The sequence below is a fragment of the Wolffia australiana genome, chromosome 9 (genome assembly GCF_029677425.1).
Source record: "Wolffia australiana isolate 7733 chromosome 9, ASM2967742v1".
In the NCBI taxonomy this organism is placed as follows: domain Eukaryota; kingdom Viridiplantae; phylum Streptophyta; class Magnoliopsida; order Alismatales; family Araceae; genus Wolffia; species Wolffia australiana.
In genome coordinates, this window is record NC_135843.1 from 2963481 (window position 1) to 2991117 (window position 27637).

The window sequence follows — 27637 nt, forward strand, 5'->3', positions numbered from 1 at the left end:
TCAGTCGATTTCTACGCGCGAAAGAGCGAGTTTGGCGATTTTGATCTGTCGACAAGGCTGTAATTTCTATGTAGTGATCTTCAATTTTTCTTTTCGTGATTGCGCGAACGCCGTGATTTCTATGCGTGATTTTGGATTCAGTTTCTTCTCTGAGATCAAGAAATGGTAGAAGATAGTTCATGGGGTTCATCGTGGGAGGGAGAGATTTTGAACACTTCATCTTCTTCGTCTTCGTCGACATCTTCACTTGGACAGGCGTTGGCTGAAATCCTTAGTTCGCGGCCTCGGCGTATCAAGGCTGCTGTCGCCGAGCTTGGGCCTTCGCCATCGAAGAGTTCTTCTGGCGGTGAGAATGCTTCTTCTAGTACCCTTTTTGCTGTTCTTTAAGATCTGTGACGGGCGATTGTGGTTTGAGTTTCTGCAGCGCTCTTGGACGAGTCTCTCTGCTTCGTCTGGAGGCTGGTGGAGGACTCTGCGAGGAGGAATGAGCCTTTAGATCATCTTCTTGTTCCTCTAGTTGAACGAGTACTTCTCTTATCTTTGTTCCCAAGTTAGATGGCATTTATCTTCTGTTTTAGTCGGATCAAAAACTGTTTGAAGTGTTAAATTCTCCTGATAATTTAACTATAACGCATCTTGTGGGTCTCTTTTCTTTCTATATATCAGCATTTTGAGAGAACGAGACTATTTTTTGAGCATATTTGGGGAAGAAAGCAAATTAAATGGATTTAGATCATTTAAACCAAATATTTTTGTGTTCAATTTTGAATTTTAGAAATTCGTTCTCCTAAATCTGAAAATCATTAGGCGCACTTGAAAATGACGATACTCCCCTTTCTTTTCATAATCTTGATTCTCTCTTTTCTGTAAATGTCCGGAACTATAGGTTGGCCATGCACGAAATATGACCCTAATTTGTCAGGGGCCCATAGCGTTATTTATAAGGTGTTAAGAATTCGTGTTTAGTTTGATACATCATATTTTGACTTTGGCTATTCATTTATTTCTTGTACATATGATGAAGTTCCACAATCAAGAATGTCGGAAGCAAGTGTTCATTCTCATCAGATGGCTATGCAGAAACGAGCTTCTTCTTCAAGTTATCTTAATTAATCTTGCAGCACTAATATCGTCAAAGTCTGATCATTTCACTGCGTTTGCCTGGTGCATATTTGTGAGAAACCTAGTTGAGATGTCTTCTAGTCGACTTTTTGAAGGTACACTGCTTTTCTCGATATTCCTTGTTCATGTCTTTTGAAGGGAAGTTAGCCCACATTTTACATTTGGATATTTAATTTGTCAATAAGTCCTTTATAAGATTCTGTCAAAGTATTTATGAAAGTTAAGCTTGGAACGACAATAAAATCACAATCGTCAGGAACAGCATCCACAAAGTTGGAGGGTAAAGATCAGCAGATCGCCATGAGACATGTTATAAACCAATTGGCTTGAGTAGTTTCTGTCCGGTCATTGATGCAATCAGACGTTTGTTGGTGGAAAGAGTTTGATTGGCTCCTGTCATCACAACGTCAAAAAAAATCTATCAATGTGCACTTTAGAAGTGGATGTCTACTTTCTAATTTTGCTTCGGTGCTAAAGGTAGTCCCATTGTCATTTATGACAAGTGATCATTAAAGAGACATTAAGGATGTCCTTTTCAGGAGTCATGGATCATTTCATCTATGAATTACGAGTCCCACTGCAATTTTTTCCAATTTCTCCTCGAGCCAATTGGTTACTCAGATATTAAATGCCTAATTTACACTGATGAATCAGTGGGCATGTGTAATGGCCAAGGTAGTGGGCCTGCGGATGATGGAGAGGCAGCAAAGGGAGCCACCAGTTCAGCCATGAATTGTGTCTCATAGGGTGGCACAGAGTATGGGGAGATACCTACATAAGTAGGGTACTATGGTAGCATGTGTGCAACAGGTGATGTTGGAAAGTTGTGAGGTGAAGGATTGAAATTTGGTGGGGTGAGCCTTCATGGAAGGTTCTTGGTGGTGGCCTAGAATGAAACAGACTTTGTCAAAGAGGACACATGGATGGGCAATTTGTGGTAACACTGAAGTTGAAAAGGCCGAGCAACAGTTTTGAGTGGGTTGGGGCATCGGTCAATGGTCAAGTTAATGCCACCCTATGAGACAACCTATGAGATGAGCTAACTGGAGTGTTTTCTTCCTTTTGCGGGCTCCTATTGATGTTTGTGGTAGACTTCAACGTGATGCTATTGATAGGGGATTGACCTCATGGAGCTGGCGGGCGAGACCCTCATTGGGCTACCTTTTGGTCCTTAATATTGGGAGAAGGGTTGCAGGTATATAGGGCCTATGGATTGTGTCTACATCTATAGAAACATGAGGGGGCCCACCATGCTTTGGCACTTGGGCAAATTTCTATGCTCGATGGGACTTATTGGAGAAATTCCCTTTTGCAGACATGCGATTACTCAATAATAATATGGCAGCTGCATGAGGGGGCCAGAGAAGGTCCAAAAACTAGAGATTAATTGATCACAGTAGCTATGATTGAAAGAGGGGGATGCCAACATACACTTTTTTTCATCTATTTACCAATTGGAGGAGGAGATCTAATCATATATCGAAGGTGCTGGTGATTAACCAAGACTATGCCAGGGCACATGTAGTAGGGGGTGCTATATTGGACTGTTAGCTTAAGAGGAATGAGAAGAAAAGTAGGAGAGAAGAATGCTCCAGCCAAGGGCGGCGCCCGAGAGAAAGAAACCTTTGACCAAAAAACACACTATCTGGCGGCTAGGGCTTGGGGCCTTTTAAAGGGGCCCCATTACATGGTCCCACGTGTGAGTCACTTAAAGGTTCACACGTGGGATTTTACTTAGAGTATTTTTCAAATAGAATGTATGCTCCCATGTGGGCCACTTATAGGACGCGGCCCACTCACAATGGAGAAAGAGAGAAGAAGAGATAGAAAGAAAGAGAGAGAGAGAGAGAGAGAGAGAGAGAGAGAGAGAGAGAGAGAGAGAGAGAGAGAGAGAGAGAGAGAGAGAGAGAGAGAGAGAGAGAGAGAGAGAGAGAGAGAGAGAGAGAGAGCTCCATGCAGCCTCAGTTCAACATGGACCATTTCAGCGCAATCTCTGGGCGGACCCCGAAACTTGATGAAAATGGTGTAGTAGAAAGGCAATCAGGGTCACACAGGAGCATAAAACTGATTGGGTGTGGCCTTTATCAATTAATGGGGGGAGGGAGGCAGTCACGGGGTTAAATGGAGAATGGGCCCAATTTTCTTCTTCTTTGAGTTCTGGGACTTGCTCAGGGCAGAGATTATGGACACATTTGAACAGTTTGGGAGAGGCAACTATGGACTAGAGTGAATCAACTGATCACCCTTATTCCTCCTGACAGACTGCTGACAGACTGATCATCCTTATGCCCTATCTCCTTGTTAAATTCTATTTATCTCATCATCACAAAGGTCTTGGTCAACAGGTTAAGTGGGGTGATTGGAGATCTAGTGGACCCTTTTCAGTTAGCCTTCATTCTTGACAGACTGCTGGAGGATGACGCATTAGTGGTACGCCAAATCCTAGGGGCATGGTAGAGAAAGGAGACCAGAGACTTTGTGTGTAGTCGACTCTTTGCAAAGGCATATCATTCCCTCGACGGGGATTTTTTGTGGTCTTCTATGAGGAGAGGCTTTCCCCCTTAATGAGTTACATGAGTGCCGAGATGCGTTATGTCTTATTCTTCTTTGGTCTTAGTGAATTGACGTTCAGTGGGGTGATGGATATTGATCTACATGGAGGGTTCAGGCAGGAACGTTCAGTGGTGCTATAATTTTTCGTTCTAGCAATGGATGCCTTGGCCAAATGTACCAGTCAAGCATGCACACATGATTTGTTGAGGGGTTTCTAGATGATGAGCTACCTGTTGCTTGAGTAAATAGATGGCACCACATTCTTTATGGCAGGCTTTGCGGAGGAAGGTAGGACCTGATCCAAATTATTAGACCTATTTGTAGTTTTCCTGGCCTACAGATCAATTTCACTTAATCAGCTTTTGTGGGATTTGTGCTATCACCAGATGAGGATGTATAATGCTCAAAAGTCCTAGGGACGGCTGTCCAGTCAGTTCCAATATGCTATCTAGGCCTGCCATTGACAGGAGAGGACACCTAACCACAGGATTGCAGCTAGTGATTGAGAAAGTGGAAAGGAGATTATAGGGCTGTCAGAACAGAGTGGTATTGTAGGGGGCACTTGGTGTGCCTGCATGGTCAAATCAATTTGTCCTTTTGGCTATACCAGTTTTCTTCTTCTTGGTCTTTAAAATGCCTAGATAGGTAGGAAAGCGCTTGGATGGCTCAATGAGGCGACTTTTTTGAAAAAGATCTGTGTCAAGAAATGACAAGGGACTGTCTTTGATCTCTTGAGACATGGTTTGTCGACCCATGGATCAGGAGGGGTTAAGGGAGCTTCTTGTACACTCCATGAACTTGGCACTGTTCACAAATGGGTTGGCAGAATTATGCAACGGGAGGAGGATATAGTCATGAACATCCTGAAGGTCAGTTATGGTTTGGGGCTCGATTGGGAAAGGCGGGTGGTTACAGCTCAAGGGGAATCTACTCTCTAACATTGCATGCAACTAACCTTCCCCCGAATTTGTGAATTTTTTGGTGCAAAGTTTGGGGATGGATATGTTTTTAAGATACTGGTTGGACAATTGACTGACTTGAGGCATCCTATGGTAGGAGTTTCCATGCCTTTTCGCCCATTCTCTGAGTCCTCATGCCACAGTCAGGAAGTGTTGGGATGACACAGAATTTTTCATTGCTATAACTTTTTTCTGAAAGAATTTTTCTTTGGTATCATCTTACATGTATAATGTTTTAACTTTTGTCACTGTGTATTTTTAATGCGCCACAGAGGATCAAAAAGGGCTTCACATCACTGTACTGAGAGTTCTTTGTCGGTCCATTCCTAACCTGCTGGTTGTAGCCCAAGAGGGGAGGTATAACTGCTTTCTCTCCCTGAGCTGGAAAGATGATTGCCCATGATTGCGATTTGTAAATTCGTTTTTACCTTTTAAGCTTAAAAATAACGTGAGAATTTTTATCATTTTTGCAGTATTTTGACTGAAGGGTTTGAGTTGCCAACTCGGCTTGCTGTGGCTGCTGCAGATTGCATTATTGTCCTCACAGAATCATTGGCCATTGCAGAATCTCAACCAAATAAAACAAGTACAATGGGGCCATTGCCTAACCGAAAGGGGAAGATGGAATTAATCAAATTTGTATCACATTCTGACTGTGAAGGAAATATTCAAGATATTGCAATGGATTTTTCTGACGGTACAAGATCAGAATATCTTCTATGGAGTTGTTTGAACGAGCTCATTATACTTGTGGAGAAACTTGAAACAGTAATGTTTCTACCTTTTTATGGAAATGCTGTTGGAGTTTTGCTTTTTATCAATCATTATGGGAAGGAAACTTTTTTATTATAGTGGAGCAAGAAAAGTTTAGCTTTGCGGGAAAAAGGGCTAAAGCAAGTGAGAAAGTGGCTAGTACAACTCAGAGAGCATTACTCTTTGACAAGAGATGAGGCAGGTTTTGATTTTTCTCTTCCTTTTTCCTTGGTTTTCTTATGGAACTATCAGTCGCCTTTTAATTCAAATATTTATGCTTTATTTTGTAAAAGTAGGGGGGGAGTCTTTGAAGAATGGGGCCTTACTGCTTTCGTCATGCTGGAGACATTATGGGAGGCTCCTTCGCTTACGACAACTTAAGTCTCCTGAAAATCCACTTCAAATGCTTGACGAATACTTATCTGCGCTTGAGGTATGATCAACAGAGGGATGCCGTGGAAAAGATATATGCTGTACTTTCGTTTTTCCTTTGAGGGACAGCGTCTTCATTTCAATCACCCTACACAAAAGTTGAAACATTCTGTTTCCAAGCCCGTTCATATGTCTCAATACTTATTGTCCAGGACATCTTTATGTACCTTCATGTTACTGTACGTTAAGTCTGGTCCCATTAATTTGTTAGTACTGATTTGGGGAAGTCCAGACCGAGTAAAGAACAACTCTTATTTGTTAGGCTGGCAGATCACACACTGTTCAAATAAATTCAATCTGATATGATACTGGGCAGGGTTCACAAGAAAAGTCGAGCTGTAAGGACCCATCCCGCTGTTTAAAATGTTGGTGACACATCGAGAAAGGTAGCCCAGGCTGAATCATGAGTCCTCTGGCTCTCTCTCCTGTCTCTCCCTTTCCTCATGCCATGACCTTGTTATGATCCTGGACTGAGTCATGATCAAACAATTGGTTGAATGTGATGTTTAAAAGATATTGCTATTATAAGCAATTCTTCAAGAAACGAAAATCCAAATGACAACTGATAATGAGAATGTTAGGAATGAAGATAGAGTCAGAGATGAAGTCAGATCAACTCGTCCGCCACACCAAGCCAGAGTGTCTCCCTCCTTTGCGTCCAGAAGCCGCAGCTCCCTCTCCTCCAAGAAATCTGAAATGTTCAGTGTCCGTCTACTCCCCTTGTCTCTTTATTAATCTCCCTCTCCCGCCTTCATCTGTTTGAATTCACATGTGTGTTCTCTGGAGCATGTGTGACCAGGTATCCTCTTCTTATGAGAATGATAGGCTCTTGGGAGGACCGTATCAGACCCCTCAACTTCAGACATTGCAGATGTTCTTGTATGTCGGCACCATTCCTCCACAGCTTTGTGAAGATCTTCTTGTGGGCCCCTCCCTCCATCGTCCTTTCCCTCTCATTTCCTTCTTTTTCTTGTTCATCCCATTGAGATTATCGCTGGACCTCTAAGATTTGAAGTTGATTGAAGTTTTATTCAATTAGGAGTATAGTTGGAATTTCATCGATATGTTTCAGGGTCGTATCACTATCCTGCAAGCTGAGCGTTCTCTTTTTGTTTGTGGATGATTTCTCCATAACTAGAGATGATGAAGTTGATCTTCAGTGTCTCAGCCAGGGTCTTTCACTAGTGTTTTTTTAAAGCATATTGAGAAGTTGATGTATTTTCTCAGAATTGAGGTGGCATAGGGAAAACATGGCATATCCTCAATTTCTAAATGCAAATGCACTGTGAATCTCCTCCATCAAAGTGGGTGGTATGCATGTAAGCTCTCAGTCAATCGGAAATTCCAATGTGAAATTTGGACTTGTAGAGAGTCATTCCAAACATTTGTTGGAAAATTTACTTATTTATATTATAATCGGCCAGAAAGCGGATGGTGTGAGCATACCTCGTAAGTATATGCTTAATCCAAGAGAGGTACATGATATGAACTTCCAAGACACTGCTTGAGAAAGTTTAAGAAGTGCCACAAGAGGGAGGCACATGTGACACAAGAGCCCCTTTGAACGGAAGGTTTTTGCTAGAAAGGAGAATCTACAAATTATACCTTTCCCCTGCAAGACAGATGAAGAAGAATCTTACCTGAGTTTGCATAGGTGAGTGGCCGGTTCATTGATGCTCCAGATCCAGAGGAGGTGCCTGGCTGATGCAGCCTAGCCCTCCACCCTATCTTTCTGTTTCTTGATTGCTTAAAAAAGATCTTTCTGTTTCTTGATTCTCACCCTTCAGTCTCTATCACTCTTCACTCACTCATCTCTCTCTAATCATCTGATCCCTCTATTTTGACCTCTGTTCCTTCAAGATTGAAGTACATTCTAAGGATTACCCACTGATAAAGCAATTTCTTAACTATTATGGCGGAAGCAATAACAGTACACTAACAATCAGCATGTTGAATCCTTGCCTTCTTTAAAGGTCAAGATGGTCTAGATTTTCTGTTTATAAAATAAGGATACTGGTGTGGAGATATACACTGAAGCTGATTATGTGATATTGATCCAGAAATCTTTAGAGAAGAGTTGGATCTGAATTCATCTAGAAGAGTCAATGGCCAATAATGCCGATAGATGTCCAATGAAATCCAGTAGATTGTATCAAGAACAAGTAGAAGTGAAATGAGAGAAGATGGAACGAAGAGTGAGATTGATAATTGGAGATCTCGAATGGAGCTCTCCCCTTCTGGAATTGCAGGCCCGATCCTGCTCCCCAGCCTCCCAGTTGCGAGTTGCAACTGAATCTTGAAATTGCCAAAAGTGTCCACTTCCCTTTCGATTCCATTTCTTTATATCTTTCTCACACTTGCGGTGTTTAGTCAGCATGTGGTCTTCTTATTGGTGGTTTTTTAATGTGGATCTTGAAGTGAATCAATGTTAATCCATACAAAATGATGTAGAAATTGTCTAAGAATCCCGACACAGGAAGTTGTCTGAGTGAATATTGTGCGTGGTAGAGAGGAAGAGATGCGAGGAAACAATGCGAGGAAACGATGAGATAGAACAGGAAATTGGAAGACGAGCTCTCTCCTCTGGATCGCAGGCTGGCTACTGCTCCCCAGCCCCAGTTGCAGCCTGCTACTGATTCTTGAGAACTAATTCTTCGATACCTTTTCTCTAGACCTCCCCCCTTTATTTATATCTTCCAAGACCCTTTATTGGACGAGTCTTCTTTTCCTTCTTTGGTAATTCTTGGGGAAGAAGCGACTTGTATCAGTTTTCCTCTTCTTTCTCTGGCACTTCTTGGAGAAGAAGCGTCGTGTATCATTATGCAGGATCATTGGTTGATGGAAGGTCAACATCTGAACACCCCTCATCAACCTGGCCCCCTTGAGGAACAAAAAGTGATAAGAACCATGTCATTCAAGTTCTGTGGTCGAGTGTACAGCAACAGCCCAGGGCTAAGGATAAATGTAAGAGCTGAAAGTGTTCAATCATGGATGCATCAAGCTATACTTTGATGATAAGTCTGTCATATGAAATGCTCTTAATCCTGTCCAGCAAAGTGCTGCGATTCCGATACGGCAATATCAAAGAAAGGAGTTAACAGCCATTGCAGAGGAAGGACAGTGCCCTGTGCGGAAGCACCTGACAATAAAGAAAGGGAGTAAAAGGAAGTATAAATGAAGGGGGAGAGGTAGGAATAAAGAATTGATGGGAATTTGTGCTTTCAAACTTTTAAAGAGGACAACGTGGGGGAGCAGGGCTGCATTCGATAAAGAGCTCTGTGGGTGGCGACTCTGTGAGAATGGAATCCATGGTGATCGAGGGAGGCTGTGATGGTCCTGGATGTAGGCTTGTATCAGGGGAAGGAAATAGGCAAGGAGGAGGAGAGGTTCCTGGGTTAGAGAGGAAAAACAGGAATGATTCGAGGAAAGGGATAAAGACAAGGACAAGCTGCCTGAAGACACAGTGAGGTAGAGGCGTCCACGAGGGATGGGGATCATGGGGGAGAGAGGGACCCTAGACATGGAGAGGATAAAGACAAGAAACCTTACATCATTCTTCTTGGCTGCCCTCCTTAAGGGATGGCATCCATTCAAAGGAATTACACAATGACCCAATGACTGAGATGGCCTTGTGAGCTAATATGATGAGACTACTCCTAAATAGGCTGAGGATTCTATCAAGGATCCTATCAGAGGCTGAGAATTTATATACTGTGGTGGACTACATCAACTACTCAAGTAAGAAATTCGTTCATGAATCATTCTAGGTTTGTGGGACTTTATCACAAGGCAGGAACATATGTATTGAGATATACTGTCTCCTTATCATGGAGAAGATTGAGGGGGGGAGGGGGGTTCTCTTGGATCCAGAGATTGATGTCCAAATTGGCTATGAGTAACATCAGCACCCATACCCCACTTGAGGGGAGGTTGTTTGCCATCCTTGTATCTTGTTGTTCGGTTCTGTTCCCTCCTTTTTTGTATTTTAAATCTTTTTCTAAGGTGGTTTATAGGGTGGGCAAAGTAGTTACCCAATAATTGGCCCAACCCATTCTATTCGTGTCGTCAGGGCCAGGGAAGGGATATAACTCAGAGGTAGAGTGTCATCTTGACGTGGTGGAAGTCATCAGGTCGAACCTGACAATCCCTAAACCCAATGTGAGATTTTCTATTTTTACTTGGTCCCTCAGAATGAATAGCCAGTTTAAATACTGGTGCTTTACCAATAGGTGGGTCACAATCAGTGAAGTTTGTGCACTTACAGTGAAGTTACTTATTCTCTCATTTGGTGAATAAATAGCAATTCACGTGAGTCACTTAACTGGAAATGGAATGTAACAAAAAAGCAGTGCAGAATGGAACAGTGAGTAAACTATTGAACGTGGCTAACTTAAAAGATTATAAGTGGAGTAAAAGTAAGATTATGTAACAAAAACTGAAATCAAATACATCGGAAAGACTGACAGGAAAGTCTGACGTGGACCACTAACAAAAGTGAGCGAACAGAAGGTATGAAGAAAGATAGAAAAGAAGGTAGATAAAGATTCTAGCTAGCATCTAAGGTTGGAAAAGCTGTGGGAGAGAAACTTAGGCAGGGTAAATTTTTGTTTCCTATGATAGTGTGTCGCCAAAGTTATCAGGGTAATATGTCAGGAGCCACAGCAATATTGCCCTTCCTCCCTCTCCCTCTCCCTCTCGCTCTCTCTCTCTCTCTCCCTCCCTCCCTTTATATATCTCAAAAAGGCTTATCTCTGGGGCCAGTTGGAAGATGAAGTTTTGTTTCAAATACTAAACATCACCATATCCATATATCAGATTGAGGAATTACAGAATACATTGATAGAGGCCCATCTGAATACCATGATTCTGCATTAGCTTTACTATGGCGGACAGGATCTTGGTCGAGACATCCATTTCTTGACATCTCCGCTCAACCCCATTGATGATCTCCCTTCCAGACTGCTAGAAATAGAGCTGTCGCCTGGGTTTCCAAGAGAGAGAGGGAGACGAGATCGAGAGAGATGCAGAGGAAGGGAAGAAGATGATTCTTTTAGGGCAAAAATAATAGTACAACTATTAATGTGGACCGCGACACATAGAGATACATGGGCAATGGCTAGCTTTAGCTGAAGGAGGTATCACGTGTCTGACATGTGATACGTCAAAACACAGACTTCGATTGTTGGATAGTGAAGAATCCAGACTTATAAATTCATGCCTTTAATTTCTCCCAGATCTTATCTGCAGAACATATCTTCAAGTTTTGACTGATGATTATTTGAATGGATGGTTGAAGCTGAGAAAATGCTACTGCTGATATCCAACATTCAAAAGAGCCTGCGTAAATTTTGTTCCCAGTGATTTCATTCTCTGAATCTCCCAGGAGTGGGCTTACTACTAGAAACCAAATCTCTAGCAGGAGAGATCAGTTTTTGAGTTCTGTAGAGAAATCGAAGGTTTGAAGAGACACTCCTATTACTCCATGTGAATACTTTTTCAACGAGGAATTGACTGTGACATGCAAGGACGTCAGAAGCATAAATCTTAGTCTGAGCAAAAATTACGTGGTTTATTTTGCAAAAGTTAGAAATATCTGGTTGTCATATTTTGAATTTCCCCTTAGACGACCTACTCAGGTATTTCAGAGAAGGTATCAAATGTGCCCAAGATATCTTATATATTTCCAGATCATCATTATCATCATCATCATCTTAATCAAAATCATTATCTTCATATAGAGCGAAAGTCGGAATGTGGTCAGATGGATTATGCCCAAAATCTTACGTTCAAAATCCAAGGGAATGTGGCCAGAGGGAATAAGATGCTTTGTTTAATCATCAATACAAAAAAGTTAACTTCATAGGTTCAAATACTATGATGTTGTATTTTTATGGGTTTTCTACATATGTTGAGGACCATCGAAGCAGTTGTTCTGATATTTAATTTAGACATTGTCGTTTCTACCCATGGAGAATATTTAATTTGCATTATAATTCTTGGAAAAGACTTTAGCTGGCCATGAATTTTCAGAATAGTCTCCATGGCCATGGATTTGAAGACAAAATATGTGTCTTTAATAGTATCCTAGTCTGATGATGATGGTTTGGGCTTCAAAATTTTATTCTCCGTACAGTCTTAATTTCTGTCATGTTTTGGGTCTTTATATTTTGTTAAATGTTGTTCTTTGTGTAAAACTTCATGCGTCCAGTTCTATGCGCAACATGACACTGAGGGTAATCCGGTGAAAGTTCAGAGCTCGTTGGAGACCAAGAAATTCTTCTCGAACTGCATTGCACTTCTGTGGGGGAGGCTTCCTGTCGAAGAGAGAAAGAGTGCGACATCAGAAATTGGAATTAAAATAGTCACTTCTATGTTATCTCAGGTACTCCTAATTGAAGTAACTTTACCAAAAATATGAACAAGATTACGTTTTGGATTGTTCTCCCTTTTTTGGTCGTTTAGAAGGTCTAGCTGTGAAGCTAATTTTAATTTTTTATTAATATTTTTCGAATTTTAAATATTCGAATCCAAGAATTGTTTGCCGCCAGATGTCAGGATGGACCGACTGAAATGATTCGAGACTTTGAGAGCTAGAGTGAGGAGGGATAATTCATTATCCATCAGATTGGGTTCTGCTTAGGACTCTTCAAAGTAGGCCCAGTAAGCATCAGAGAGGCCTATGTAGACATTTTTGAAAGGACTTGAAAACACTATTCCTTTCCTCTTGTATCGGAGAGCCCCATTTCAAAAATAGATGACTACTCATGGAAATGAGCATCTACCATCAGTCAATGCCTCGTCAACTTTCCACTTGAGGACAAGGTGCAATCAAGGGGGGGATTAATGTAACAACTCCTGTAATGTATGTGTGTAGAAAGAAGAGGCAGAAGACCAGCGTGTGAGTGATTAGTCACTTACTTGCTGGTCCGCTTAACATCAAAAAGTGTTACTGCTGGGGCATTACTAGTTTTGGAGAATTATTGTGTTGGCTCACAGACGCTGTGCCAGTGGACTTGGAGACTGATACGATTCCAATAAGAGTATATGAGTGGAGGAAGCGTAGAGGAGAAAAAGAGAGATTGGAAAGGGTCATGACACGTTCCGGACGGGGACGAATGTAATGCCAATACTTGAATGAAATAACAGAGAAGTTCTGAAAGTAACCGTAACACGAGGGAGATGAGCAGAATGAGAGAGAGAGAGAATTGGAAGAGGAGTTCCTGGGGTGGAGAGAAGAGAAACGGGAATGGTTGCCGGAGAGAAGCTGCAGGCCGGACTGGGCGGTGCCAACCTACGAGTCACAGAAGAGAAGGTCACGACCGATCAGAGAAGGGAGAGAGGGAAGCTTACTGTGTGCATTCCTCCCCGACTGCCTCAAGAAAGGCCTTTAAATAGGAGATGGTGCGGGTTGGGCCGGATCTTGTGTAATGGGCTCGACTTGGGCCTTCCTCTGAACGTAGACCCGCTGCTGGATCATATCAGGTCACAGGTCCAGGGGGTGCTGGCCTGGCAGAATAACCGCCGTTCTTGACCGATTGTTGGAAAAGAAATAAAGAAGACTATAAATAAAGTAGAAGGAGCACGACCTTTCTTCGACAGCAGACTTTCTTGGAGCACATGAGAGCTGGATGGGTGGAGCTGCATTTGGCCGAAGATGTCCGAGCAGGTTCTGGGCTATCTCGAAGGCTTGAGACGGAGACAAAGAGGGCATTCCGCTTGAAAAACAGAGTAGAGCGAATCCCATACTGTAAGTGTCTCATTTCAATTTCTGAATTTCTACCAACTATGATACAAGAACGTATCAGAGACTTCTGACGGGGGCTACTCGTTATCTCTATCTCTCATCTGATCTTGCTCTCTCTGTTCTGGACTTGGATCTGTTTTCTTACAGTTATTCAGAGGTATCTTTCAATCTTGGTGTAAGTTGTTACGTGGGAGTGTAACATGGTTCTCCTTAAATTTGCTTGCTGGAAATTTAAGTCCATTTTATTAGTTTATACCAAATGACTGTCCGTCATGCATTTAATGAGGTTTGATCTGCCTGAGGTATGTAAAGTCACTACTATGAAATTCTAAGCGATGTTAAAAGAGAGTCTAGGTGACAAAAGGTGTTTTTATCCACCGTCAGAGCTCTTTAGGTGCTAACACAAATTTATTTTGTTTTCTGATTTGAGTTATTGAACCATTTCTATAGCCTGATGACTCATGGTGGTATCCTAATCTAAGCGTACAGCCTGTAGTCCATGACCTATGCATGCGAAACTCACTCGCTACTAGTTTAAGGGGAAGATGTATGCCTGTGAGTCTCAGGCAGATGACTTCAAACGCATGAGAGGACCATCTATGATCTGTAATCTCAGAAGACATGCATGAGACTTCATCTATGACCTGTCTTCACAGAAGGCCTGCGTGAGAGACCATCTATGACCTGTAGTCTCAGAAGATATGCGTGAGACACCATCTATGACCTGAAAGATGACATGCGTGAGATACCATCTATGACCTGCAGACTCAGAAGACAAGTGTGAGAGACCATCTATGATCTGTATTCTCAGAAGACACGCGTGAGAGACCATCTATAACCTGTAGACTGTACCCTAACATATGAGTGAGTCATCTATTTTTGTTGAATGGCGTTCATATAGGTACTCTATTGGTGCTCTAGATCATTCCTACAAACAAGCTTCTGACGTTTGAGGTGATAAATATCTGTTAAAACGGATTATTGTGGCAATCAAACTATATGGTCATTTGGAATCTGTTTCATTTTGTGGCCTGGTTTATTGTGGAAATACTCGTGTGATTTACTGGTGAATACTATAAGAGCAGAATACTATAATCTTTTGCCTTCTTTTGTTGTAGCTGAAGTCCAGCGATGAGGACCTAGTGGAAATGAGTGTCATTATTTTGCGAGAGATAATCTTTGGATCTAGCTCTTTATTTGGAGGCTATAATGCTGAGGCACATCAATTTCAAGATATCTTTCTCTTGCTGCTAAATCTTCTAAATGAACGAGATTCCACTTCAAAGGCTGTTGTTCTGCTAGTGGCTGAGTTTTGTAACCTGTACTGTCACTGAAATTTTGTAGTGTTTTTTTGCTTCTTTTATATCATATACACTCAACCCTTTTATTTTTGCCTTTCTTGGTAACTCAGAAGCAAAGACGAATCATCAATTAGAGAAGTCCTAAAGCTGCTAGAGTCGGGATCTCACAGTCAGAAAAGGAACGCAATTGATATTTTGGTTGAAATTTTCCGTGGACAGTCCGATGCAAAAGAGAAAATATCTTCAGCTCTATGGTAAGGGCTTATGCTTCTTTTTGGGTTTATTAATGAACAGTGTTCTAATTTATGAGACTTACCTACAAAACTATAGGCAGCAAGTGGCGAGCCATTTGCTGGAATGTTTTGAAGATGAAGAACTCGTGGACTATGTTAAGGACTCTAACCTCTTACCATATATAGGTAACTCTAGGCTTGAACATTATTCTGGCCTTTTTTCTGTATTAGCCATTTAGCTCGTTTTCCCATTCTTTTACTAGATACATAGTGGGTTATCTACACTTTCAGTCACTGGTCATATCATATTATAGAAGCATTTACCATTTGCCAAAGTCTTGTTCCAGGTTTCAGTTGTCATAACATTTTGCTTCCCAGTGTAGACATGAAAATGTTATTGGATATGATTATCCGTGGGGTAGTAGAGTCAGTAGATTTTGTTTGAAGTGCGATAGAGACCTTAGGTAGGTCTCTATTGAGAATGATATTGGAAGGGTAGAGCGAAAAATAAAAGAAACCAACGATAACGAAGATTTGACAACGGCAACCTAGCGACAGCAGTGCAGTTAAGTTGACCTGGAAATTTCAGTTTGACAATGACATGGGTGACTGATAGTACCCCATCACAGGTTTATCAATGAATTATAATCCTCCTCCCAAAAAGGTATGCCAATGCCCGTGAGATCGAGCAACAGTTCAGTGCATAGGAAAGAGGACAAGGTAGTAATAAGGGGATGATGGAAAGGGAAAGAAGATTAGGGGGAAACAGAAATGACACAATCCTCAATGTAGGCTCGTATCGGAGGGGAGTGGAGGATGAGGTGAGGTAGAAGTTCCCAGGGTAGAGAGGAGAAACGGGAATCATCCTAGATGAGGTTGAGTTGATGAGGGAGGGGTTGACCGGGGACCAGTCACCTGAAGATGCGGTGAGGTAGAACCATCTGCATACGACGAGACAGGAGAGCAACGACCCAGAGAAGGGGAAGGATGAGAGATAGGGAGAAGATTTGCCTTCTCGGTCATTTTCAGCCCTTGAGTCAGAATGTCTGGTGGCCTCGTGGGCTGCTTCTGTTTCATGGGCCAACGGCGTTCGTAAACAGGGGCTGGAATCATATCAGTGACCATCACCTCAACAACACTTTTGTGTGCGACTGTTGTGGCAGTGACCGTGGCAAGGCATGACAGGGGGTCCCATCTGGCAACACAGCAAGGACAGCACTTGATGATATCGGTGATGGTAGTGATTTGGCAACTGCGGCGGTGGTCTTTAAAAGGTGATTGTGGCCTGGTGATGATGGCATGGTGGTGGCATGCATAATGGCTGATAGACCAGCACGGTGGTATATTTGGATAAAATAGGCTCTGATATCAATGATGGGGACCTTGTTGTTGGTCTCTATCATATAATTCCTGGAAAACAAAATATAATGATTTATTGATAGATTGAGAAATGGAAGAATTCAATGAACAGCTGTGGCCTTTACATCTTCTACATGGCATCTCCCCTGTCGATCCATTATTGGCCACCCTACACTCTCTCCTGCCATATCCAGTTACATCTTTTTGCCTAATCCCTTAGGGGAAGGGGCTACATTATCTATAGGGGATAGGGATCTTATAAGGTGGAGAGAGAAAGAGAAATAGTGAAGATACCACATTACAGCAGGCATAGATGGACACTTGTGCTTCTGGGTGGATCTCCCTGCCAATTCCACGACATGTTCTTGATTGTTATCCTTAGGGAGGCAATATTTAAATGTAACTACTAAATGAAAATGCTGTAAATACTCCTGTTAGTGGTTGGGGATCGTAAAGAATGCATCATTTTAATGAATGGTTCCAGGTTCCCAAAGCTATACCATCTTATAGAATTCAGAAGATGTTTTAATCGAGTCTTTTGATTCGTAATTATTATTTTGTAAAAACATGCATAATACATATTTGTCTAGTTATTTAGAGTGTGACAAATGTTGCACATTTTTCCATGCACCAGATCCTGGTTGTCTTCTGCCCCAACTTATCCGTCAAGCTTATTCTGGTAATGTAAAATTGAGCTCTTCTTCTGTGTCTGCACTCACTTCAGTGCTAAGTCAGCATAACGACAACTTTAGTGTGATAGACATACTTCTTGATTCACTCAGGTTCTTTTCCATTATTTTTCTATTGGACTAGTGAACATTATTTCTCACCATGTGTTGCACAAAATAATGTATGCGCTTTTCATTTCCTTTTGCAGTGATCTCAATAAAAGTTATGATTCTTCACTGGAAAGTGGAACGTTAGGCCAACATCTGGACAACAGATCTCTGCCGTCCAGTACAGGTGGATTTGAAATCGTCCTTTTGAATGATTTTTCCATTTCAATTATGAATTTACTCCTTGAACTGCAGCACCCAGTCATATCCAATTTTATTATGAACTTGGAATCTTTTTTATAAACACTTTTATTCAAGGATGTTATTCATCCATCTTGTTGCTGCATTCAAGAAATCACTTTGATGGGATGGCTGACTGAGAGCACATATTTTTGAAGGCGTTTTGTTCATGAATTAAGTATAATTGACTTATGTTGATAATCGTATTCATTATGAACATCTACGCTATAGCTAGTTTGTATCTTTATTAATATTTGTGTTTTCATTAAATTCTTTTTAGGTCTGAAGCTGGATGTCGATCGCGTGTTGAAGCTGACTGAAGGATGGATTGGAAATGTATACCTCACGCCTGGGCCTACTTTACAGTTTCTTTTATGCTTTATCCCGTGACAACAGTTTTTTGTCAAGCTTATTTCCTGTAATTGGATTTCATAATTTTGTGTTATGCTGCTTATGAACACCCACTTCAGTCATTCGTTAACCTACTATCTGAAATCAGGATTTGTGCTTGACTTCAAAAGTGTTTCTACTCGTTGGGCATTAATCATCGCCCTTGACAAAGCTACACAATGGCAAGAAAGACGAGTAATTTTCTGAAATCATGAGTATGATATGTTCCCCAGGAGGATATCGATGTGGCGTTGTGATACAGTCCTCTCAGAATGGCATAATTAAGACTAGAACACGAACAATAACTATATATTTAACACAGTCACAAGTACAAATGCACGACCCTTGTTACAGGAGCGATTTTACAAGACGATGACTTCGCCTCCCAATCTCTTAAGGATCTCTTAAGAGCCTTAGGAAATTCTCTCACTAACTCAGGAGAGTCTTTTTCCTGCCTCCTACATACATATCATACACATATTTATATTACACAATTTAGGCAGTTATTCTTCAATATCCTTTTCGAACATATCCAAGGGTGGTGTCTGCTGGATGCCACCCTTGGATTCTTCATGAAAGGATGCTTCAGTGGGATGTGCTTCTTCAGGTAATTCAGTTGTATTGTTGATCTGATTTGCTCCCCAATAAGATTCCAACAAATTCTGTGAATAACTGTCATAACTGTCACCTGTGACAGTCAATAGTGATTTATTTCGTCTCTTGTAAACTTTAGGAAGGTTCATATCACGTTGACAAAAAGCAAATCACAATTAGAATTTCGGAGAATATCAAGAATTTCCAGATATAGAAATGCTATCCATGAACCATCGCTGATGAGGACAGACCACGAGCAATGTGTAAGAAGAATGTGGTTAGAGAAAGAGAGGTGGAGTAGGGAGATAAGATGGAGGGATGAGGGGGACTGCGCTTCTCTTCCTCTGAGGAGGATCTCCATCTCAGCCATTGTCGTCACAACCAAACTTCCCAGAAGGTGCCTTCAAATGGTCTCTTATCCTTTATTTGTCGGTGGAGTCCCTGCCTATTCATTTCCTCTTGTGTCGTCTGACATGGCACGTGTGAGACAACTCTTCTTCCTTTTCTCCAAGTACGCCCGAGTGAGACTCATATCAATACTTCCCTCTCCTAAGGCCAAATACTTTTCAATTTGGAATCGGGGGAATTTTATTTCCATAAGAGGAAAGCGTTCCCTCCTTGCTTTTTCTGCAGATTTTGCGTTTTAACAGCATTTGCATGCAGTCAAGAGTGAACCAGTATGAAAGAATGGCTTCTAGAAGGACCTGCCATTCCCGATCAGCAGACATTAGTCATTAGAGGTAAATTGCTCTTTTGTTCACCTATGACCTTGCGGAGGTGAGCAAAAAAATAACTAGATTTTCTTGCTGATGTTGATATGGGAGGAAGGTCTATTTTGTAAGCCACTGGTCCTCTCTGTTAAATTTTTATAGTCCAAAGTATTTGGGAGAAAGTTTTTCCAAAGGTCTTTTTGCCAGTGTTTTCATTCTTAAGGTCTGAGCTTCGCATAATCCAAATCACCCGCTTGACATTGCACAACTCATATGTGATTGTCATGTTGTTTCTTCATGTGTTCTTGTGCTTTTGAAAGGCACAATTTCAGTAAATGGAAGGTGGCATCACATTCTTGGAGTAGTTGATCCAGAGAGTCAATGGGTGATGGTGAAGATCCATATCTAATCAGGGTTGGAGGGTCTCTACCATAGATAACCTTGAAAGTTGTTGTTTTTATAGAAGAATGGTAGGACGTATTTTAGCTATAATCCGCCCAGGTTAACCGCTTAGTCCATTGTTTTGGACACTCAAATGAGAAACAATGGAGGTAGTATTGTTAGCTCCTGTTGTTGACCTCTTGTTGATTATAGATCTTGTTCTTATCTCTTGTTCTTTATTTTTGTCTTTATTCCTGTAAATGGGCCACATGTTATAAATGACCCACATATCCTTTAAATTATTATATGGGTCACACTTTAAGTGGCCCACATGACTGTGGATCACATTAGTTAGTAGGGGTCACAAGACGCTGTTTTATTTACTGGTATGTAAGCCAATAAAGGGATGTCTTTGTTGGCTCATTCAAACCCTACCTGTCAACCCGTCTGTCTGCTACTACCATAGAGATGAGCATCAAAGGGAGAAGATCAAGACTTCAGCAGTTTCTTAGACCTGTCTGACCATCAGTCTCTGGATGATAAGAGGAAGTCATTTTCAATATCATGCCTTGTTCTTTGTGGATTTCCTTCCAGAAGGAACTGGTAAAAACACCGCCTCTGTTTGATAAAATCAAATGTGGAACGCCATGAAGATGAAAGATTTCCTCAATAAAGAGTTCATCAGTGCTTGGTTTTTTTTTTTTTTAACTATAACAAGGAATGGACACCCGACGAATCGGTGAACCTCCCATCAGGACCGTACAGGCCCTTTACTCACTTTTCAGTCAGTACTTGGTGTGGTGAAGGAATGTTTTCCTGAAATAAAATGACTATGTTTGGATAATATGTCCACTTCTACTAGGATATTGTTATAGCTATGGGAAGTTGTCAGTTCTTTAGTAAAACAAACGCATCATTGGAGTTAAACCTAGAAGGTCAGAAAGAGATGCAATGGCAAAATCACCACAAACCTACAAGATGTTTATAGACCCTAAGTGCAATCCTTCATATAATTTTATGCTGAAAATGCTGACACAACCAGGTTTTTCAGTTAGTGAACTGTTTATTGATAGGACTCTGAATGTCTGATAAGGGTATTTTGCCATTCTGTTTAGGGCCATTTCTCTTTAAAGACGTGTTGCGCCTCTTGTGAGAGTAGGCAAGAGGAGTAACTGTGTGGCCAATTCGTCAAAGATGAAGAAGGGATTACGAGATGAGGTGGATGGATCGAACTGTTATGGGTGAGGTGTATAGGCGTATACCCTAAAGGTGTATAGGCATCTATCTGGGCCTGTAGCTGTTACTGTTGTTCTGCGGTCCTCCATTTTATCAATCTATCTCCCATTGTTCTCTATCTTTTCTTCAAGAATTCCATCTTCGATAGAGACCTACATCAAGGTTTATAACACATATCTATGCTGCTCTCTGGGGGGACGCAATAAAATTAAAGGGAGAGGGTCTGCCACATAGAGGTCAATGACTTATGTCAATTCGGCTGGATCATAACAGACCATCAGCCAGCCTCCACATTTAGGGTTTCAGAAAGAAAGAGACAACTTAAACTCGTGCTCAGAGTCAGGGGTTTTAAGTACCCACGAGATACATTTAATGGCCTTGGGTCCCGGCCTGGACCCAGACCCAGCCCAGATTTAAGTGAATTAATTCACATAAAGAAGTCACTTAAGCAGTGAAATAAAAAGGACAGAAAGGGACTCTGTTTAACCACTTACATTGGAAATTACTACTTCAACATTTTTACTGCTTGAATTAAGCAGTAAAGTAATATCATCCAAGGTATTCTGTAATTGAGGGCCCCCTGAACAGGCTCATGCCAACTATGATTACCTTCTAATGATATCTAGATATGGAGATTTTGCTTATGCTCTTTTATGACTGCGCAGTCTAGGAGAGGGAGGCTGATATGTTCTTCTGATGAACATATTGGCGATGCGCCAATATGAGGCCACTGTAAGGGGTTGCCTTGATGGAGGCCTAGAAATAAAAGAGTGACAGGGAGAAGAGTACCTGGGGAATTCAAGGAAGCAGTTACTCTCGATGGAGCGGCTGAAGGATGGTTTGTGGAAGACTCTTGCAAGCAGAAGATGAGGACTAATCTGTCGTTCTCGAATATGCATTTCTTGTTCCATCCCATTTCCTCTTTTACCGCACATGCTTCTATACTTGAACTCAGATCTTCCTCTCAATCTGATGGATGCTGTTTGCCTCACATAACATCGTCATGCTCTTCTTGAAATTACCAATTGGAAGGATACCTTCGAGGAAGATTTCATCCAAACTTTCCAAACAAATACCTTAGGAGGAGGTATCAGAGGCCTGCCATTGAAGGCATCTAGAAAAGAATCAAACAAAACATGCCAGTTCTCCGATCTAAGGAAAGCTTCCATTTTTATGGACTCAGGAATAGGAAGGCAAACTGAGACAAAAACTGAATGAAGTATTTGCTTTAAAACATGGCCTACCCTTCCAACATGATAACTACCACTCTGTAATTTCATCACAGGCACCATAGGTGTTGAGCATCTTTATTGGTAGCTCATATTTCAACAAAACCGAGATTTTGAAACTTGTCCAAGATCTGATGTCCAACGACGTTAGAAAATGACAGCCCATTGATCAGCTAACATTACAAATAATGTTGTAGGATGTCTGATTGCAGTTCCACGTCAGTTAGAAAGCCCTGGATGAAAAAAGTCTCCTATCACTCTCCTATTTCAGTGTTTGACGAATTATTAGATTAGTTAAATGGCATGCCTACATATCACAACATGTTCTGAAATATGATAATTTCAACTATTGAATGAGAAATCTCTTTTGATTTCCCTGTCATTGATGAATCAGATCTATTTAACATATGTGTGTAAATTCGTTCTGCTTATAGTTGACTACATGCTAATATTTTCATGCCAGCCCCAGCATCAGGAGACTTCTTACATTGATTTATAATATTGAATCAATCTGCAAACGGCACGTTGTCCCTTTTTACTCTTCTATACCGGTAGAGAAACAAACGACTGTGTGCTTCAAAGCTACAATTTCAGCAGGTGGACGATAGTGCTTTCAAAATAGACAGAAACAGAGTTTAGTACTGAGAATCGAAGATCGGCGTATGCCCCTCCAAACAAGCAAATGACGAAGAGGAAATGGCCACACTTGACCATATCAGCTGGGGTCGTATGTCGAGAGTTGAGCCAAATCAGATCTCCCCTCTGGTGACGAAGACAGAAGAATCTCGGTTCCACCTTCCCGTTTGAATAGCTGTTTCTTGATTTCCGATCAGCTGTTACTCCCTCCTATTTTTAGCCAACAGTTTCCTGCCTTTATTTGGTTGAACTGCCATGCGTACCTTAGTTCACATGTGTTGGGTTATGCTTGTGTTTCTTCTCGCCATGTTAAGTCCATCTTAGGGACCTATCTGCTTAATCCTTAGAAAAAGATAATTTCCAACACATTCAGAATAGTTCTCGACTGATAAGTAGCCGAATGTTCCTAGTCCAAGAGACTTTTAGCTGCCTTACCCTCATGCTTGACATTCTACATCAGAGACACAAGGTACTATTGAACCAGACGCATCAGTCAGCAGGCACATCAGTGGGAAGGGCAGCCTCAGCTCCGTTGGTGGTGCAGCTACGTCAAATGCATAGTGTCTGCGGCATCAGCAGCAGCATCATTGGCACATCAGTCGTAGAGCCACTCAATCTGTTAATGTAAACTGCAGCGTTAAAATGTTGCTCCCTACTTTAATAGTCTATCTGCTTATTTACAAATAATAGAATATGAATGGAAATGAGTGACTCTCAAGTTGTTTTTGGGTTTATTCCCTTGCTCCCAGGCCGGCAGGCTCCTCCTGTCAACCTGTCTCTGTCTCTTTAACCTCACCAAAATTTGACAGTTAGTAATCGTCATCCTGTGTTCAACCCCCAATTTAGCAAATGTATTTTATTGACCAGCTTGAGGGTGGGTGTCAGAATGCAGGGTCATATTCATCACTCTCTACTTTTAGTTGGATGTTTTGTAAAATTTGTTTCACTCTTTCTGCCTATTGAAGGAAAAAAGAGTGAAGTGTTAGTTGGTCAATTCTTTTGACCTGGTCTGTTATTCTCTTATTTCCTAGCATAGCAGTCTCCTCTGTCACCCTTCCTCCATCTCTCTCCTCTGGTATCTCAAAATCTAACAATATCTTACACTATATGAGAGTTATATTTCTTTCATTTGGGATGATAAATCACAATATCTGTTACTTGAGGCAATGGAATGCATAAAAACATATCATATTGTATCTGAAGCTTGACACATGCGTTATTGCGAGAAAAACATGTAACACTCTTTCACTGACTCTTATTTTATGTCTTTGTAGGTCAAGCATTTTGACAACTTCATCTATATGCTTATGGACAAGATATTTTCTGAGCCATCAAACCCTGTCCTTTTTCGGTTCATGAGTTATTCAAGTGTACGGCTTCTAGAAGCAGAGGACTTGGTCCTGCATCGCATACTATTACAAATGCTGGCACAAGAGTAAGTGGAAGCCTTTTGTTGTAGATAGCCACTCTAGTCCAAGTTATTGATAAGTTGTTTATTTCTTTGTGATTCGTCAAAGTATAAATCTGTATTATCTCTCAGTAATGGAGGATTGGTTACAAGTTTTTATCTGGAAATTCCTCAGGCAATGATAAAATTAGATAGTCATGCAGAAAACCCGTTGGAATCATAAAATTGTTATCCATATGTACTACTCATAGCCGATTCGGGAAAATCCAAATCATGATTTATAGAGAAACAACATGTGATTTTCAATTATGTGGATTACAGTCTTACGGATTTCATTGTGAACATATTGTTTAAAGAAAATCTCAAAAAATGCTCCTGGTATTTTTGTATTCTCTTTTTCATCTTCGACTTATTTTTCATAAAAGCAAGTTGCGTACAGACATAGGGTATACCCTTTAATCAGTATCTTTATAGGGGCGTTATATTTCATTGCACGTCTTGAAAAATGCATCACATTTTTTAAATTTACTGCTTTCCGTTGGCAGATCAGACAAAAAAATGGTGCCACATGAAATGGCGGAGAGCTTTGTTTCTAACGAAGCAATCAAACCTGAGGCTTGTCTGTTCAGCCGTCTTTGTCCATTACTGATGATCAGGTTACTCCCTTTGAAAGTTTTCGATAATCTGGGATCTCTGGAACTATATGGCGTATTTTCTGAAGAAAAAACCTGGAAAGGTATGTTAAAATTTTATCTTTATTCTATGCAATTTGAGATGAAAACTATACTTTATCTTGAAAGTGAAAAAGATTTTTAAATTAACCAATTGAATTCTTAATTTTAGATGATTCAGTCATGACGATTCATAATAACATTGCCGATCTGGTCATCATCAGGTTCTTAATTTTCTCTTTTACCCCATTTTAGTCAATGCAACTTACATGGCATTTAAAGTTATTTATTTTGTCTAGAGCATTCTCATTATCTGAATTTGGTGATGTGAGAAAGGTGGCAGCTGAGCTATGTGGGCGTCTTCATCCTCAGGCACAATTTATACCTTATTCCACAAGTTGTGATTTGTGAATTGCTTTAACTGGTTCTGATCAGATTCTCTGGCTCTCTCTAGTTTCTCATCCCTACCCTTGCATACCATATGAAATCTGCTTGTCAAAGCCGAAATGCACTCAAGCTGAAAGCTTGTTTATTTGCTCTCTGCAACTCACTCGTGGTAATTAATCTCTCGCGCTTCCTCTTTCTGCTATTTATCTCTCCTTTCTTTCGTTTCTTATGGCCAGTAAAAAGTTAATTTTATTTTTAAATTTTCAGGTGAGGGGCGTTGAGACTGCAGCACACCCGTTAATTGCTCAGATTGTAAAAATAATCCAATCTGTACTGACCCGACCACCCTTTGATTCTGATGAAGGCAAGAAAATGGACTCTCTTTCTCTCTTCTCCTGCATTTCGTGGTTTAAAAACCATAGTCCTTTTCGTTTACAGTTCCCAAGGTGAAACACGGGTGCATCGATTGCATGGCCTTGATATTTTGTGCTGAGATCCAGTCAACTAACCCAGGTTTGTTCTATGATATATTCACAAATTCCCGAAAATTCATTAGCTTTCCCGAAACGGTAAAATTTCACCGAGATAGGCAATCAGGGTTTGGCTCATCCTGCGACAACGACCATGGAGGATGGCATTCATAAAATCATCTTGATGATGAATACACCATTGTCTTGTCATTGTCTCATCATTCGTCCTGTATCTAAAAGAGATCATGAAAGTTGGAGATGATTGATGATTAATCAGTCATCTTTCATAACTTTCAATTTTACCATACCCTATAGTACTGATGTCTTGGGTTCATTTTTTATGAAGAATAAAGAAACGGTGTTTTAGACAGTCGTCTCTGTCTCCTCTTTTCCTCAGACTTTTTTTCTCTCTCATTGTCAATGGTGGTGGGCCACACGCAAACAGGCCCATATCCAAATTTCTGCTGCTACCTATTTCTGGTCTAGGCTCACACGACCTATAATTGACCCAGCCTGTTGTAATTGGTTCATCATCAGTCATTAATACATAATGCATGAGGTATTTCTTTATAAACCCTTGACTTGTTTGTCATTGGCTGATGGACATTTTCTGGTGCACTGGCTGACAAGGTCTGATCAGATAAATAAATTAAACTTGAACAGTCTAGTATTTAATCTTTTAAATTCTTTGGGTCAGAAAATGTTGTTTCACTCTTTAAGTGGAATCTTTCTTTCAGAGTCGAGTGCTGCGGATGCCGACCATACTTCTGTCCTCACCAAAGCAATTCAGATGCTGGCATCTGAAAGCTCAACTTATCATGATCTCAGATCATCGCAGATATTGCGCCTATGCATGGCAAGTGCTCTTGTCAGCGCATTCCAGAAAGTTGATAAATCCAGTCAGGCAGTGCTTGCTCAAAGGACTCTGCCCATAATCAGTGCTTCCATTCAGGTAACTATGTTAAACTTGTCGAAGGAGTAGGAAGAGATGGCATAGATGAGAGAAAGAGAGAGATGACGATGAAACAAAAGTCAATTATAATCAATAAAGTTAATTGCCCATTTTATCGATATAGGAACCCTGAAGGGGAAAGTACATGAAACTCTCTGCTTCTGACAATCGTTCCACTTCAGTGGCTGTAATTTGGTTTTGTGGCTATGTTTCCTTTTTTATCATCGCATATTATGGACTATCTCAAAATATTTTCTAAATGGCTTTCATTCTTTATTGTCTTCTGTGCGAAAGGGGGTTTTGTCTTTTTGAAGAACCAAAGGGGCTTTTCTGTATCCTGGTATTTAATCTTTTCAAGAAATGTGGAAAAACTGCTACCCTAGCATTCTTACGTCTATTTATAGTTTGAATGTACTGTTTAGTTCATGTGAGGGCGTTTATTTTTCTTCAAACCTCTATATACTTGAAATTATTTTTTAAACTTATTTCTTGATTCTTTTATCTCTCTTATCCGCATATAACCAGGCAATAGCCGATTCGGACATCAGAGTAGCATGCATTCAGGTTCTCTACTCTGCTGTCTACCATCTCAAGTTTTCAATCCTCCCGTACTCCGTGGATCTCTTAAAACTCTCTGTCAAAGTCCTAAAGAAAGGGTCAGACAAGGTAACCCAAAAATTCAACATTATGTCTTGGGTTCTCTCTCTCTCTCTCTCTCTCTCTCTCTCTCTTACATCCCTAAACTAAATCTATTTTTTCAGGAGAGAATTGCAGCTGCAAAGCTCTTGGCATCTCTCATGGGAAGTGATGATGAGATCATAGAAAGGTTATCACCTGGACTGGTGGAAGCTAAATCTGTACTGGCAGGCATTTCCATGGCCGATTCGTCTTCCGGGGAGCTCCGTCAACTGAGCGAGAAACTGCTCTCCTGTTTGGCTTCCCCCCTGGAGAGTCTCATCCTTGAAGCTTGCAAAAGATGAACTCACAGGTAGAAGTCTTCCTTTAAGTCTTGGCCTGTCATTTTGACTAGTGTAGATTGACCTGAATTTACTCTATTTAAATAATTTTGACTTTTTTGGTTGCAAGAATGTGAAACTGATA

The 27637-nt window shown here is 40.9% G+C and overlaps 1 protein-coding gene across 2 annotated transcripts; it reads left to right on the top strand.

Moving 5' to 3' along the window:
* On the top strand, positions 1–27616 carry LOC144707799 (ARM repeat superfamily protein). 2 transcript variants are annotated; one of them, XM_078581046.1, is made up of 25 exons: positions 24–70; positions 142–346; positions 425–525; positions 1025–1217; positions 4907–4991; positions 5108–5402; positions 5487–5589; positions 5681–5820; positions 12028–12201; positions 14682–14884; positions 14975–15118; positions 15195–15283; positions 17091–17238; positions 17334–17419; positions 17753–17808; positions 23923–24083; positions 24602–24792; positions 24900–24951; positions 25027–25099; positions 25182–25283; positions 25382–25478; positions 25553–25627; positions 26322–26536; positions 27062–27202; positions 27298–27616. In XM_078581046.1, the coding sequence occupies exons 2-25, from the start codon at positions 163–165 to the stop codon at positions 27514–27516; spliced, it is 3327 nt and encodes a 1108-aa protein (XP_078437172.1). In that variant the 5' UTR covers positions 24–70; positions 142–162; the 3' UTR covers positions 27517–27616. The 2 variants fall into 2 exon arrangements, with proteins under 2 accessions (XP_078437173.1, XP_078437172.1); XM_078581047.1 differs by having other exon boundaries at positions 1–346; positions 5684–5820.
* Positions 27617–27637: the final 21 nt, after the last annotated feature.

Bases quoted from the DNA above. Each gene is read 5' to 3' on its own strand.
- LOC144707799 (XM_078581046.1), top strand. From the start codon at position 163: ATGGTAGAAGATAGTTCATGGGGTTCATCGTGGGAGGGAGAGATTTTG. The intron at 347-424 runs GTGAGAATGCTT...GAGTTTCTGCAG, and splicing joins ATCGAAGAGTTCTTCTGGCG to CGCTCTTGGACGAGTCTCTC. The intron at 24,084-24,601 runs GTAAGTGGAAGC...TTCCGTTGGCAG, and splicing joins TTACAAATGCTGGCACAAGA to ATCAGACAAAAAAATGGTGC.